At 34.1% G+C, this 17,717-nt stretch overlaps 1 protein-coding gene across 3 annotated transcripts in view; it reads right to left on the reverse strand.

The window, feature by feature from the left end:
- FSTL5 (follistatin like 5) overlaps positions 1-17,717 on the reverse strand; it is a 642,677-nt gene that overhangs the window by 42,311 nt on the left and 582,649 nt on the right. For all 3 annotated transcript variants that reach the window (XM_069493244.1, XM_069493243.1, XM_069493242.1), the window contains 2 exons: positions 14,795-14,902; positions 9,443-9,567 (listed from right to left, as the gene is read on the reverse strand). In XM_069493244.1, coding sequence (XP_069349345.1) covers positions 9,443-9,567; positions 14,795-14,902 — 233 coding nt within the window. The remainder of the gene's footprint in view (positions 1-9,442; positions 9,568-14,794; positions 14,903-17,717) is intronic.

Below are 17,717 nucleotides of genomic sequence, written 5' to 3' on the forward strand. Positions count from 1 at the left end.
GTCTGATGTTGTATACTTCCATATTTAAAATTTTAACATTTAAATATAAATTGCATCAAGAAAAATTTCATGAAATCATAAAGAGGCTACGGTAGAATATATTATGTGTTCTTTTCCTTCAACAGAAAAATAATATATCCATTTAACAATATGAAGAATTAGAAACCTCAATATATGTTATCCTTTTCTTTATATAAATTTTATGAGAACTAGTTAATGCTTTATATGCTTGATTCAAAATATTATAGTCTACTCTATTAAATGTGTGTTTGAAACAGGCCCTGCAACGTGCACATTAAATGCATCCAAGAAATTGCTTAAGTTCTCACAATGAGCTCTGCTCCTCTCTTGTGGTGTATTAATTACATTGTATCTTAACTTCTGAGAGATTTCTTTATATACCTTTATTATTATCTGAGGGTGTTTTTATTCCTGAGCAAACAGAGTCAAATAATCTCTCTAACCATATAATTTACTTGTTGAGGGTTAAATAATTTTCATTTTACCATTTCCAGCAAACCCAAAATCATATATGAAAAAGAAAAAAAAGTATAAATTTGAAAATATAGAAAAAAAGTAGAGAAATTTGCTATATATGTCTACCACAGCTGTCTCTTAAGTATACTAGGTACTGTCAAATGGACTACCCTGTTTAACTGAACACTTTAAGGACCTCTGAGTGAGGAGTCAAGAGCTATTTTACTTTGCATAATAAAACTCAAGAGTCAGATCTGCAAGGTGGAATGTTTCTAAATTACATGTTATTAGTGCTCCATTGATTTCGTCAGTAAAAATTATTGTAGAATAAGCCTATTCAGAGGCTTTATTAAATCCTAGAGCTTAGAGTCTGCTAATAAAACCCATACAAAACTCTTCCTTTTTAAAATAATTAAATCACCATATTTTAAAAATAGCTTGCTCTTTAAATCCAATCTCATTTACCTATGCAACAAAAACATTACATAGCAAATGTGGGCTACTAAAAAAATTAAAAGCTGTGTAAAAAGAGGTGATGGTCTATTTGGTTCATCCACTCTGAGTACTTGACTTTTTTCTCACAAGGCTCAGAGAGGACAGAGCACAGTTAACACAGAGCAGAGGCTAAGAAGGGGAACAGACAGGAGACTCTTCACTCAAGAAATAATGAAAACACCAAACTGAACACTCTGTTTTTCTGTTTAAGCATTTTACATTCAATGTGTGAGTGGTATTAACATGCAAAAGAAGGTTGAAAGTATTACTTAAAATAAAAGCAAGCCTGGTAAACATAATGCAAAAAAGGACGAATGGCATTGTAGATCAAAACTTGAAGGCCAGTGTGCTTGCTTTTTTAGAAATATAGTAAGATTAAGAAAGTCATCCAATGTTTATGTATTCAGTGCTTTGCATCCATATAAGAATTCTGGAAGGTTTGCTAACAATGGTTTGCATATGCATGTACGTACACATACATAAAACTTTATGTATATAGTTCATTTTTTTTTTTTTTTTTTTTGCAGACAGAGTCTCACTCTGTTGCCCGGGCTAGAGTGCCGTGGTGTCAGCCTAGCTCACAGCAACTTCAAACTCCTGGGCTTAAGCAATCCTTTTGCCTCAGTCTCCCGAGTAGCTGGGACTACAGGCATGTGCCACCATGCCCAGCTAATTTTTTCTATATATTTTTAGCTGTCCAGCTAATTTCTTTCTATTGTTAGCAGAGATGGGGTCTCACTCTTGCTCAGACTGGTCTCGAACTCTTGACCTTGAGTGATTCTCCCGCCTTGGCCATATACTTCATTTAATAAGCATTTTATGAATGCCTTCTGTTTTCCAGATAGTGCACAAGGCTCTGAGGAGGTAAGGATCCGATGAGATAACAGGTCATGACAATCTAGAGTTTGTGTTTGTGTGGAGTGGAGAGGGGGAGTGAAGAATTTAAAACAAACTGGGGAAAGAGGAGGTCATAGTTTCAGAACTCACAAATGTTTCAGATATTTGCTCTTTGAGACAGAGAGAATTTTGGTTCCTGGGATATTTTTAATCCTTTTTGTTTGTTAGTTTATTTTTCTTTGTGAGAGGAATTAACATATAAGGATGAATGGAGTAAAAAAAAAAAGGTACCTCACCAAATTGTGACTTTTGTGAGATATTCAACTAAAAACCATGTTTTGGAACAATTTTAATTGTAGCTTATCATCCTGAGATTTTATTTTTCTTAAAATGCTATTGAACAACTGATCTTTTCAATTTCAGATGTACCAGGATTTCATTGTAACCAGACAATTTTAGCGCTAAAATTGGATCTCCATACACCTGGCCTGCCCATGAATCAAGTCACAAGATTAGAGTTGTCTTGATATATGGCTAGCCATATATATAATTTTTGCTTTAACAGATTCGATAAAATATGGGAGAGAATGATATACTTTAACTTTCACTTTCACAGAATGTTTATTTTTCCCTTGGAGGAGGTTTAAGGAAACATATATCAAACCCAACCCCTTGTTAATCATTTCCTTGCTGTAATTTATAACAGAAAAGTCGTACTATAGACCACTCGCCAGACTGCCAGAGTGGTGTCCGTACTTATTATGTCAGCGTACTTCATCAATTGCAGTGGATCCATAGCCATTGGCTGTGCAGGAATTATGACAGATCTGAAACAAAGTAAATGCTTAGCCCCTTACTACCCCCAAGTAAATAATTTAGCTGCAAGGACCCTTACACTCTTAGCTCTCATTTGGCTTTCGAGGATCCTAAGGAATGCATTCCAGCCCACCCAAATCGTAGAGTAACACTGAGGTGCACTCGCCATGAAATTCCTACCCAACTTAAGATAATTCATTTCAAACCAATATCATCTTGCCTTATGGTGTTGAAGAAGGAAGGAATTATGTGGAAGCTTTTTGAACGCTAGTTGTTTATTCGTTTACTTGTTTTGTTTAGCAGGTCAAATACAGAGGAAGAGAAGAGTGTGGGAATTGGCATTTTTAGGATTTTATATAAATGTTGCTCCTTAAGGGGCCCCCTATTACTATGGTTTACAAATATACTCTATTCATCTTATAGCTTATCATGTAATCATTCACTGATTGAAATAAATACACATGCACATGCACACATACACACACACCCTGCCAAGTACAAACATTAAGACACTGTATAATCAACCAATCAACCTGTAAAGAAAAATGACAATAGTAAATATATTAATTTCCTAACTGCTCCATTTCCTCTCAAGAAATACGAACAATTTAAAGATGATTTTTTTTTCTTTTTTTTTAAGAAATGTAACCCAAAGAAATGAGAGTAGTGGTTTGAAATTCCAGGCAATAGGATCAAATGGTGGTGGTGGAGGGGTGGTTTCAAGGGTAGGTAAGCCTTTCAGATATCTCAAATAGCATTGCCTGTGTTACTGCCTTCCCTTACTACTTACAGGACTAGTCCTGGAGCAGATGCATAAATTCTAAATCGTCTCCTTCTTGTACTTACTCTGGATGCCCTCTGTGCCAATTGGGATTGACATATTTCAGCTAGATTGGATTAAATTTGTTTCTACATGAACTCTAACTGGGAGAGATAGGAGAAGAGATGGGAAAGGAATGATTTTCAGGTGCTACAACAGACAGGCTATAAATACATCTTTTTTCATCAAATGGCACCTATTTTAAATTGTATCAAAGGTATTATTTTAGTCAGCGTGAACTTTAAAGGATTTCTACTTATAACACCAAATAACCTAAATGTTAGCTGCTCCCTTGCAATTGAGGTGAAAATATCTTGCTGTTACCCTCCTTCCACCACTTTTTATTCTTCTCAGGTCAAAAGCTCTAGGAAAGACTTCTGATAACTCTTGCACTTGTTGTAGATTATACTTTCTGGCCTTCCTGGTATCCTGCACTAAGCTTCATCACATTTCCTTGCTCTGAATCACACTGGCCTCCACATGGTTCTCACTTTCATCGTCCTACTACCAAAAATAAATCATTCTCAGGAAGGATTATCGAAGAATTTTTGAGGGAGGTTCTGTGGAAAAATTTCATCACTCATTGCTTAATATCTGCCACCTCCTTAGCTTCTCCTCCTTTTCCTAATTCTCCTTACCCCTCCAGAATCTTTATATACACATTAAAACAAAATATAGCATTACAAATCACTGCCAAGCCTATTGTGCTTCATTTCTTGTATGTAAATTCTAATAGCACCTGCACAGCAAGCTACAGTGTTCACACATAAGAAAATTGACATTTAAATTTTTCTCTCTTCACAATGCTGCCAAAAATAAAACAATCAGTTATTAAATGTCCATGCTTCATAAGATTTACTTGCTTTGAGGTTTAATACAAGCATTGTTTCTGAAACATAACAAACTTATTTTTTAATTCCTTTCTAATTTCTTGGCTAATTTCAAAAGATTGATAACAAATCACTGAATTCCCCATGCATTAGCCATATTATGAAACATTAAGATTAGTAGAATTACAATATAATTAAAATACGTCTATTTGCATGTAATGGTATTTCAATTTAATTTGACAATTGGGTTGTATAATAACTTACTTCTTTGGATACTAATTATAAGCAGAATGATGAAACATTTTGCTTTCCATTTGTACAGCACTTTTTATTTGAAAGGGTAATGAATTATTTCAAATTTTGTTAAATTAAATAGACATAGTTGATTCTTTTTTTTTTTTTTTTTTTTTTTTTTTGAGACAGAGTCTCACTCTGTTGCCCAGGCTAGAGTGAGTGCCGTGGCGTCAGCCTAGCTCACAGCAACCTCAAACTCCTGAGCTCAAGCGATCCTCCTGTCTCAGCCTCCCAAGTAGCTGGGACTACAGGCATGCACCACCATGCCCGGCTAATTTTTTCTATATATATTTTTAGCTGTCCATATAATTTCTTTCTATTTTTAGTAGAGATGGGGTCTCGCTCTTGCTCAGGCTGGTCTCGAACTCCTGAGCTCAAACGATCCGCCCACCTCGGCCTCCCAGAGTGCTAGGATTACAGGCGTGAGCCACCACGCCCGGCCTAGACATAGTTGATTCTTATAAGAATTACATTCTTTATTGTTAACAGTCTATCTTTTAAGTTTACCTATCTGTATAATTGTACATAGACGCTAAATTGAAAGTCTATAACAAATTTACATTTCTTATGTCATGGCAAAATATACTCCTTTTGCACTGCATGATTTCTTCAACTTTAGAACGATAATTTATATTTATTAATATCTTGCTGAAATTTGAGGTTTTTAATTTAAGTTTTTTTTTTTTTTTTTTTTTTACTAATTGCAAGTCTGGAAATGAGTGTTTAGTTAATATACATTGCCAGTTAACTGAAATGTGGAATGAATGACTGATGTGAAAAATACATCATTTAAAAAATATTAAATGGAGCTAGTTTTGTGTAAATTATCAAATCATAAAATATAAAAACAATTATTCTTACTTAAAAACAGAAAGGCAAAAAAAAACACACAGTGATTTAACTCAATACATTTTCAATAAACATCAGAAAATCAAGTCTGTTTTAGTAACTAAAATTTCAAGTTACTTAAAATTTTCCTACAATAATTGGGGGTGGGGAGCATTAAACAATTCACACTCTGGTATATGAAAATATGTATTACAAAGTTTTATTAACCTTTTAAAAGTAAACTTTTAGTCAGCATTTAGTCCTTTTCAAAACTCAGCAAGTAGCTGGAGCTATCTGGGAGACAGGAGTATAATATATCCTCTCTCATCTTCCAGGATGTTTCATTTAGTTAAACTTTCTCAGGAAAGGAAAAGGCAGGGGAAGCTTGGTCCAGTAAACAGAGCTCAACAGTTTAAAGTATATTTAGATTAAGATCAAATGTAGTACAGCATTGGTGTATCTGCTTATTCCCCGCCCGGGTCTCACATTTCTATGGAGAAGGAAGCTATAAATAAAACCCAAAGGGGATCTTTTCACTAATAAGCTCTTACTCTACAGGATAAAATAGGAACAGCATGTCTGTGGCACAGGTCACATCGCTCAGGGAATGGGACAGATTTCAGCTGAATTTCTGAATGAGCGGATGTTCCAGGCCCTCATTCTCAGATATTTTGAACATGAAAACTAGTTCCCTAAAATTCAAATCCCTAAGGCGATTCAAAAAGAACCTAACTTAGGATCTCAAGACTTTTTAAAGTGCTGAGAATTCCAAACATTCTTAAAAAGTGAACTTCCCAAATTTTGTGAAAATTGACTAGCTTTTAAAGTATACGTTTATCTTTTAAAATAGGTTATAAATGTTATTTTGGTATTTTTTATTGTATATATTTAATGCATATGGCATGACGTCTTGATATGCTTAATATACAATTATAGAGTGAACTTATTACTACAGTCAAACAAATTAACATATCCATTTTAATATTCTTAAATTCCTCAATCCTGATTTACTTTACAGACTAAAGCCTGAGAATTTTAAGCACAGAAACACCAGCAACAATAACCAAATAACTGGAGGAAAAAATGAGAAAAAATCAGGGAGGGAAAAATAAATTTTTAACAAAATTGAGTCCCAGTGTAGATTATGACTAGTCTGGACAACTATTACTGGGTAACTCAATACTCAGACATTATTTTATTCTAATCCTTAGAAAGAAATGAAGTATGTTGGCTAAGGTCACCATACACAATGGTGAATGGTGTTGCTGGGACATTCAGGCTGAGATTTGTCTGACAGGAGATATAAATTTTTATTACTGCTGATTACCAGTTCTACACAATTCCTATGTTCTAGATGCAGCCCTTGCTGAATGCTGGTAATGTTTTAGACACTGAGAAATCCAGTACATGGGACACGGAGTTCCTCCCTTAGTACTATACAGTCTGGTTTAGGAAATAGTGTAGCATTTTCTTCTTTACTTTAGTGCCTATAAGAAACATAAATTAAGTGCCTACCGATTTTTAGGCACTAAGAATATCAAATCCTGACACTTGTTCAGGAGCTCTTCAGACATTGGAGGTATAAATTATTTGAAATGAAGATGTAGCAATCTGAGAGAACAGCAGATTAATGTGATGCAGGGGCAGAGGAAGAAAAATAATATTAATTAAACACATATTATGTGTCAAATCTTCTGCCTGGCATGGAAATATCTATCCCGCACAACAGGCAGAAAGTAATGTCAGATTCTGAAAAATACAATCCATAAAGATCCAATGTCAGCAACACATATGTAAATATACACCAATTTGGTTAGAAATATATTACATGAAATTTGTAGGAGGAAGACCACATCAAACAAGTCAGGTGTTCGTGATGTGGAATAAATCCTCATTATACTACAAATACTTTACACACTTAACAGCATATATTTGGAAATGCACGTTAATTTTTACGCCTACCTACCATTCATTGTAGTGATAGGAATAATTACTTTAAACTGCAATAGGAATTTGATGATCATTCATGTTCATTAAAATGGATTTTTCTATGCAGGTAGAATTGCTATAATTTAATTTTTTATTCTTGATAAATTAAATACTTATAAATAAAGTACTAGCAAAACGCCTATGCATTTCACTACAGATCCTTAAAAGGAATAAAGATGCTTAAAAATATCTTCAAGCATACTTTTCAATCTTTTTTATAATATCTAGAAATAGCTAAAATAAAATTACGCCTTATGTTTTTTCACAATATTTGGATATTTTGCTAATTATAAGCTCCAACTCCAGCTACTTAATAATCATTTAGAGCCTAAAGAGTTGCAGTGTTCTGACAACACATCAATTATATTTATGCACACAGAATTACACATAACACTTATTGCATGCAGCCAAAGTCTATACTTTCATCTCTGGTAGCTATTTTAACATAATGATACGATTTACATATTACAGGGGAAAAATATTCCCAAAATAAGCACAATTAAGCCTATTATTGTCTTAGAGACTAGAATTTTGCCCCAAGAAATTATATGAACAGTACATTTTTTAAAAAATAAGGGAAGTTGATAATAGTATATTAAATACTGTAATAGGGAATAGGAGAATGGGATAAATAAAACAAGTGTTGCTTATTTAATTGTTGGTTACTAACAATTTATCAATAACTTGAAAATAACAAAGGAATATTTATTAATCATAACAGCCAATGCCAATTAAATGAAATTTTATTCTCATTGTATAAGTGTAAAAAGTTTATATATTCTTTAAATACCATTTCAAGTGGTATCATTTCAGCTCAATGCTGGTTTTTTTCAGCTTTGAGCTAATACATTCAAAACCTAAAAATTATTACTTTGATGTAAATATTTTTCAAGTATTGTGCAGTTTCAATAACTTATTTTCCATAAATATGTAATAATTGCGATAGGATATTACCCTTTTAATCACTTTATTGTTGAGAACATAATAAGCATTCCAAAATAATGGTCAATTGCTTGACAAATATATCAAACTCTTTGTAAACACACTTGGCTGTGCGAGGAATAATTTATTCTCTCTCTGTCTATGTGTCACAATTCTGATTTATTAATTCCCATTTTTATTATTGTGAAGTCAAATTTTGCACTCTTTCATTATTCTTACAACTCCAGTTTTTAGATGATATAATTTTAATTTTCAAGTTAATGCAAAGAAAGAAAATACACACAAGAATCAAATAATGGCTCATATAATGTAACTGGAGCAGTTCCCACACATCAGAATTCACTTGAGTAAAAGGACAAAATATCTGTTTGGTTCAGATTCATTTTTAACATTGCTGAGCAAGTATTTTTAAAATATTTCAATGAATTATCAAGAAACATAACACTGAAATCATGATACACCAAAATTCTTCCTCTTCAAGTATTTAAACAACTTCTATGAAGCTTTGGAGTGTTATCACTAGAAGTTAATATTACTTTTTCATCTCTTGTAAATTCATGGAAAGATAGAAAAACACAACATGCTTTCTCAAAGTGAAGATCTCAAACATTTCAACTTACGATACTTCCTAGTACAATTTTATATTAACTTCAATATGACCAAAATAATACAATAGTGTTGTAAACATTTATTAAATAGATTTCTATAGCTGCAGCTGTTTCATCATGCTAAGTTCAAATGAACATGTCTCCATTTGAGAAGTGATTCTATCATTTAAATTATTTATTTTTCCTAGAAATGTCAGCATCTTGCAAACACTTAGAAAGTAGAATCCTAATGATAATTTGGGAAAAATATTATTTGTTAAATTGATTTCAAAAACACAACTGCATCTTTTTATATTCCCTTCTCTGTTAGGCATAAAAACAGCATTTAATGGGAAATTCATCACTAACGATAAATACAGGTTCATCAAGCAGGTGGGACAAAGCTAAAATCATGTGCAATTTAATGGGTGTATTTGTTTTATAACTAAATTTCTTTATCATTTCACATGGCTGTTTATCAAAATTAGAGGAAGCTAAAAAATTTGATCAGTCAACTTAGCACTTACCTCATGTGAGTGATAATGAGCGTTGTGGTAGGAATGAAAAAATCATCCACTCTGTCAAATTGCTTTCCCACAGGCTGGGTGTGGATCGTGTGGTGGGGCACGTTCCCACTGGCCAGGGTTATTACCTAAACAGAGCACATCACGGTTAGACCTCGATAGTGCAGTCACGGAATAGCATGAGCTGTCATTTTATTTAGAGATGAAATAAATCTCTTTCTTCCTGGCAGTTGTTTGCATAAACTCTTAATTGGCCTCCTCAAAATTGATATATTATTAAGCTAATTGCAATTCTGAAATGAGTTTGCTTATTTTTAAGTTTGCTTATTTCTGTTTCTTTAAAGAAACAAAATCAAGAAAAATATTATTTTGAACAATGTCAGCTTAAATATAAAATAAATAGACATATAAGAAATTTCTGCATTATAAAAATCTTCACCTTCCTAAAAATGAGAAAAATAAAAGCAAGCATTTAGGTGGTATAAGTGAGATATTAGGGCAAAATCCCTCCTATATAACATAGCTGGCAATGTACGTCTGAAAACTCTAAAATACATCATTTAAAATATTTTAGGTTTTAAAAATATTAGAATGCCTAAAACCATATTTTAAAACTTTTTATTCTTATACATTGAAAGTAACTGATTTAAGAAAGTTTTAATCAAAGAGGTTTCTTCTTTCATCATTGATTTTTAAATTGTTACAATCCATTAAAGAAAAGATCACTCCATTTAAACTCTTTTATTCCTCTTTTCCCATTATGCACCAAATTCTATCAGTTCATCCATCAGATTTCTTAAAATTCCACATTTCTTGTTATTGTTCCTGCTGTACAACCATTGTTCTGTGGTAGTAATTTAAAGGGCTTTCTTTCTTTTCTTCAGTTTTCCCCCTTTTAAATACTTTCTACGTATGGCCACCAAATTAACTTCTTAAGCTATTGATTGACTCTCTAAGTTAAATATTGATCCTTCTTCTAGACTGAACCCTTTTCCTTTGGTTTTTATGACAGAAATAAATAACATTTTTATTTTTAGGGTTTGTTTTCCTAAAATGACAATTTTCTTCATTCAAATGAATAGTTTCATTGAATTCCACTGGAAATTGCCATATTCATTAAAAATAAATAATTATAACAGGATAGGTTGTTACGATACAATTAAAAAAATAAAACAGAAAATAAAACTTAAAGTCTGAGTGGCTCAGAAATTAAAGATTTAGTTTCACATGTTCCTTTCCCAGAGGGCTTTGGGAGAATATCCACTGTTTTCACTGTTTTCACTCAGCATTCCAAGCTGAAGGGACAGCCACCTAACTTCAGTGTCTCCACCCATAATACATTTCATTTGTCAGAACTAATTACGTTGCTCAACCTAACCAAAAAGGGCCCACCATGTGCCCAGGGGAGGGAAAATCTAAAGGATTTGATTAAAAACCTTTAAAAACAGTATAGCAATGTTATTAATAATATCATTGATCAGTGAGAAAGTTGTCATTGGATCTTAGCCTTTCCTAATAATATCTACAAGAATTGAATAAAGATCAGCAAGAGTAAGTAGGGAGAGAATTCTCCAAATTTTCTTCCTTTTCAAAGGAATAGCAGAAATGTATAGCACTCAAAGTGTATTTCCATGTATTTGAAATTAATAGTAATAGACTAAAGGCAGCAATAACAACCCTCACTAAGAACTTGCTATGTGGCGGTATGTGTTCTAAGTAATTTATGGGCATCACAAAATTTAATGTTCAAACAATGCTGTAATGTATGTATTACAATCCCAACCTTACTGACAGATGAAAAAACCTTCAGTACACTCAAGGTGTGAACGTCTCTTTTGTGGCTTGGCATTGTCCTAAATCATAATAAAATACAATGCCACTTTCCTAGTTCTCTTCAGTTTGGACCTTATTCCCTGATGGTTCTAGATTCTTCACACTGCTGGAAAAGAGTGGGTCACCTGAATTGCCACATTCAAGACTAAAATGACTAACTGCAAGAGCACACAGGTAAATCTATGGTGTACCTTAATCAGGATGTCCAATTTTGCAGCAACCCCTGGCTCATTCCTAGTGGCATCCTGCTTCTGGGCTCTGAACCTGTGATGCCTTTCACAAACCCACAGCCTTCGCCTCCCATTGTCAACCCGCCTGGCTGGGGCCCACTTCCTGACCAACAGCAAACTGGAAGGACTTTATTTAAAGTTGTTTCCTGGGAATATTTTCTTCTCTGCTGTGTATTCAGTAAGACATTACATACCATTTGTAAAACTGTGCAGACTGTAGACTTATCATTATATTTAGAACAGTATTTCTTAAATTTTTATAAGACATAGATGACTTTAAAATTAGAAAAAAACTGTTATAAATCTTTGAGAATCTATCTATCTGAAGACATTAACTGGAAAATCATTGTCTTATGTATATAAAATTAAGACACTTTGAGTTTTTATTAGTTATACATATCTCAGAAAATACATATTTTGCTTTCATAATTGACAAAGATGTATAGATTAAATTATAATCAAAATAAAAATACAAAATAGAAAGGTAAGTAGAGTTTTCTGATCCTTGATGCTTTTGCATTTTTAAGGATTAGTGGGTACCATTATAAGATACACTACATTAGAACAAAAAAGTCACTTCCTAGCCTTCAGAAACTAGCATCGATATCTCTGTCAAATCTAATTTTTAACATTATGGCATAGGAACACTATGGTCAAAGTGAGGGCTTGCTCATATTTTTAGCTCTGTGCATTCAATTTCTCCAAAGGAATATTTGCTCCCCTTTTCAAACATGTCTTAAATCCCATTTCCTTTGTGGCTGTTTCCTGATAATCCTGTTGGGAAACAAATATCCATGAATATTTTGACATTTCTTCAAAGTCAGGTCTTTCTCAGCAAAGAGCATTGACAAATTTGGTTAAAGGATGATAATATAGCAAAAATGCCATAGAGGCTAGTGATGGTGTATTGCTCCTGAGAGGTTTTAAGAATTATCTCCTTTGAGTCAATTACTGACATTCCAGGGAACTGACCTACCCCTCCTCTTTCAGGAGAAGATTTTCATACATTCCAGAGTAATGATGATTATCTCTCCAAAGTGAATATGTACTGATATACCTGCAGCCTAAAAATAACTTAAGAGACTTATAATTCTAGGGTCCCTCACTTATAGTGCAAGTGTGCTGGGCATACAGGATAACATTAGTCCCTCACCACATGACCCGATATTGATTAGGATTGGAAAATAAACACTCATATCCTCCACAAGCAGGAAATGGTCTATTCTCTGATCCAGAGAACCTGTGGTTCCTATCGATCTGTCTATTTATCTATCATCAATCATATATACTATTCATATATAGATATTCATAAACATTATGTAAATAACTCTTCTTATATATACTTTTTAAGGATACTTCTCAATTTCTACAATTTATTTTATATTATTAATATGTGATACTTATCTTTCACTGCTACTCAGCAAATTTTTAAAAAATTACTATATTCTGTTAGCACAAAAATATTTTTATTAGGCATTCAGAGAAAAATGAAGAAACTATTTTTAAATGAATAAATAATGTTTAGGTAGTTACTTAACACTCTATGAAGCCTTTCCCCCCATGAAATATGAAAGAAATTTGTCTAAGCCATTTTGTGTAAAATATTGCAACACTGGGAAAGTTGTTAATCTCCCCAAGCAGCAAGGACCAAAGGGGAGGGAAAGGGATGAATTCTGAAGAAAATTATACATTAAAAATACACATAGCTTTATTCTTAAAAAAAAAAAAAAAGAAAAAATGTATTTAAACTTCAAAAGCTATGTTTTTCTTAAAGTTAATAGTATTAATTTATAGGAATAATTTTTAAATCATATATATTTACCTGTTTTATGTATTTTATCAAGATGATACTTCAATGCATAATCCCAAATAACTAGACCCTATCACCGATTGTGATAGAGCATTCTAACAGTGGCCCACTATGAAGACTGTGCTTCCCCTTCCCACATCGAGAGACGGGCTCTATCGCTCCATCCCCTTGAGTCTGGACAGGCAGTGTAACTGGCTTTGATCCATAGGATGTGGGAGAAGAGACTTTATGTGAATTTTGAAGCTTTGACCTTAACTGGCCTTGTAGCTTCCACTCTCTTGTAATGTGAAACCATTACACTTGAAGATGACTATCTAGAGGGGTGAGTGCCACATGCAAGGCATCCAGCTGAACACCACAACCATGGCATAGACATGGGGATCAGGCCATTTTGGACCCTCCAGCTCCAGCCAAGTTATCAGGTGACTGGAGCCCATGAGTGCTCACAGATCACATCAGCAGAGCTGCCTCAGATGTTCAAGTCGCAAAATTGTGAGTGATAAGTCATTCTTTACTTTTGTTTAAAACCTCAAGGTTTGAAGTGGATTGATTTGTAACAATAGATAACTGCAATACTATATTAGAGTTTAGATGTTTCAAATGATGCATATTTCTAGTGACTATAAAATGAACCATCATTAAATTAAGATAGCTACATTAAAGTATTTCATTTCAATAGAATTTTGTTTGTAAGTTAAATATTGCAATATCGAAAATACTTCAGAAACATTAAAAGTATTAGTAACGACAACTGATTAAAATTATTGCATTCAACAAACTTATTAAAAATGGTTAGAAGTCGATGATTTAAGGCCTTGTAAGGAGAGGTATATTGAAAGAAGTAGTATAATCTTAAGGAAGTGATATCATAGCATAAACGCATTTCAGAGCCAAACATTCCTTCCTACACCCTTTCTGTTTCTGCTTAAACTTGTAATTCCAAAAATCTAAAGACTATACCAAAAGGTCATGCAAAATGCATACTTTTTCTATATCTGTGAAGATCTTATATAAACAACTTCAAAGCAGAAGCAAATTCGACGAGAATAACACTACATATTCTTCCATTAAAAATGAGCTTGTGCTCAGATAATAAAATACTATTTGTAGAAAAACAGATCTGCTTTGAGTGCTTCGAGACTTTCACCATCAAATTCTCTTGGTCTCTATCTCACCTGCCCTACCAAAATTATTGAAAGGTAAATCATGACTGTTTTTCCTAATGGCATTAGCTTTGTCACCATAGCTGTTTCTTTTTGCATATAAATATAACCTTTAATAAATATGACTCATGATTTTTCCCAATCCAAAAGTACTTTAGCATTAACTTTTTTGCCCTTTTTCTGTACATATCTAGTTGTGATTAAAGAAAGCTACAGTCTTCCCATGAAAGCTATCATTGTTAAATTGTTGTAAATACCCAATGAGATATCTAAAGGCTTAAAGAGCACTATTTTCTCAAATATTCTGAGATGTACTTACCTGTAGTGTTGGTGACGTCTTCTCCATGGTGCCCCAGCTTAGCACCCAGACCTGATCATGTGATTTGTCATAGTGTAATTTAACTGGGACAGGATCCGTGCTCACTGCCTGAAATAAATAAGAGTTGGAAAAAAAAAAAGTATTTTCAGACTAGAATATTAGTTAAAACTAGGCTAGAAATTATGGAAGATTCTAAGAATTTAGAGGTCAGATCAAAAGTTTGCTACTTATCTAGTTTTCTAAGCCTTATTTGATCAATTTGGAAATATCATACTTTATTCAAACACAGTTTTGTTCATTATTTGCACAATTATATACATCCTTATTTTCACTTATTACCTATGCAAATTTTGAGTCAAGGGATAAAAGATTAATATGTTCATTTTAATCAAGTGTTAAATGCAGGTGAGAGCTATGTTTATACCATTAAGTTTTTTCCACCTCAATGCTGGTTATGAGACTTTATCATCTATAATGTTAAAATGCCAACAATCCCATACATGGTATAACTCTGAAAGGGGAGGCCTTGCAAAAATAACAGGAAAATACCTAATCCCACAATTTCCCCAGTAACAGTTAAAGATCAATCCTATGAGTTCTCTCACTTAAGAGGTACCCTGCAGGAGTTTTGTTTTGCACAACTTCTGAAAAGAGCTGAAAGGATGGAAAAGAGATGTAAATCTCTCTCTTTTAAAATTGTTTTTTGAAAATCTGCGTTCTTACAGTCTAAAGAGCTCCTGAGCGAACAGCTGGGTACGAGGGCCAAGCCTCAACCATATGGCAAGGGCAGAGTCACATCTCCCGTGACAATCCCTTCTCTAAGCAAAGGCAGGAGAGCCAACTCTTGGACTTTGACATCCTTGCAGTTTTCATTATCTACCTGCCACCAAGGAGAAAAAAAGGAGCCGATTCAGCGGTTTCTTGACTGTACCTGCCATTTTTACAACCCCCTTTAAAAAGCCTCAATAACTGGTTTTCCAAGTCAGCACATTCTTCCTTTTCCACCTCTGTGCTGGTCTTTCCTCTGCCCCAGGGAAAAGTAAATAAACCTCTTCTTTCTGTCCTAATCTTTGTCTGGAGAAATCTTCCTCAAAACCCTTATGCACTAGCATCTCCACCCAAACTACTCTAATAACTGATTAACTAATTTAGTTTCCTTAGTGAGAAGTCCAAAACCACAGAAGAAAACAATAAGCCTTTTTTTCCACCATGCTTGCTATGGTAAATGTGTTTTTGTACTAATATTTATAATATTTAGCATTTACTTAAAGCCCAACTCCCAGAAAACAAATTGCTGCCAGGAAGTTATTTCACTCATCTTAATTTCAAGCTATTTATATTAGAAACTAACACTACTTAAAAGCAATTTCCTGTAGTAGGTACTTATATGTATTTTCTAATTTTATAACATAAAATAAAGTATATTCAATAAAACAACATTTATCCAATATTGAAAGCATTTCTCCCCAAAGCTCTGTTAAATATCCTTAGAGAATTCTCTAAGTACTAATTCATAATGTAATGTTCTCAGTGTGGTTAATAAAAGGTAAACTAAAGTTGTGGTTATGTTAGGTAGTTAGTGAGGGATTCCAGATCTTTTAAGGATGAAAGTTTGTGCCTTGCCTTGGTGCAACTGCCGCACTTGGGAAGGACAAGGGTGGACCCCAGACCCCCATCTTGGTCCTGCCCCACCTTAATTCTGTCCAGAGTGACTGTCATACCTGGGGTAGGAGGGGACACCCTACAAATCTGCCAATCACAACTGATCATGCCAACTGCAAAAGAATGCAGAGGACACGCTAGCCCCCAGGCCAAGCAGCATAGGTACCACAGAGTCTGAAAAGTGACCTAGAACAACCCACGTGCATGGTAAGACAATACTAATAGTTATACAATCCCCAACTGTCCAATCAAAGTGGTTCTATGGTGACATTTGAGCCACAGGGAGGTCCCAATGTGGGCACCATAAAACAAAACTGAGACCATAACCAAACCCTTTTTGTGCCCTTCCTTTTGCTGTCCCTTTACTGCGACAATGGATCCGGTCATCATCTGCGGCGTATATATCACACTCCGGAAACCTGTATCTTACTTTTGCTCTATAACCCCATCTTTCTCTCCTCAATAAACCTCATGTTCACACTTGCCTTACTGTGGTGTGCCTGGTCATTCTTCAGCCATGAGCACACCAAGACCCAACATTTCAGACTAAAACCTGACAGTTGGACATGTGGAAATACATATTTTAAGTTAAATGTTGCCAATTTAGTTTTACTAATGCATCTCTTTTCTAACACCATGCCCTTCATTTTGCCTATTTAAAATTCCCAATATTATTGGATTACTGAAATAACTATTGGGTTTCTGAGGAGACTTATTTAAACATTTTTGTATTAGTGTCTTCACCCCTTTCTTCCTGGTTAACATAGTCAGGATATTGTTTTGGGATCAGAGGGGCAGCAGTGTCCTCAGGGAAGGTGGCCCACTTGGATGTGTACTAGCAATTTAAGGCAATGACTAATCCCATTGCCATTTGATAGACACTAAGTGTCCCAGCCTCTTCAGAGGCTCAGAGTGGTCACATGGCATATTCTGCTTTCTGCATTGTAAAGATTAATATGGTGCCTGCTTTCTGAGAATACTACATTTCATCAACAGAGATGATAGCAGGAGGAGATTTCCTTCCACCACACTCTCCCTTTCTTCCTGTTGTAAATGCTGTCATATGAGGATATTAAGCCTCAGTTTTCCAAAACCATTTTGAGGCCATGAAGCTATAAGCTTAAAGAGAAAAAGCCAACACTTTGAGGATGCATGAGGAGAAAAGTAAAAGGAGACTGACTCCTCCATAATGACCTTGAGTTGCACACAAACCTAGAATAGCTATCTCTAGACTCGATGTTATTTAGGTAACTAACTAGCT

Source organism: Eulemur rufifrons, chromosome 18 (genome assembly GCF_041146395.1).
Source record: "Eulemur rufifrons isolate Redbay chromosome 18, OSU_ERuf_1, whole genome shotgun sequence".
Taxonomy (NCBI): domain Eukaryota; kingdom Metazoa; phylum Chordata; class Mammalia; order Primates; family Lemuridae; genus Eulemur; species Eulemur rufifrons.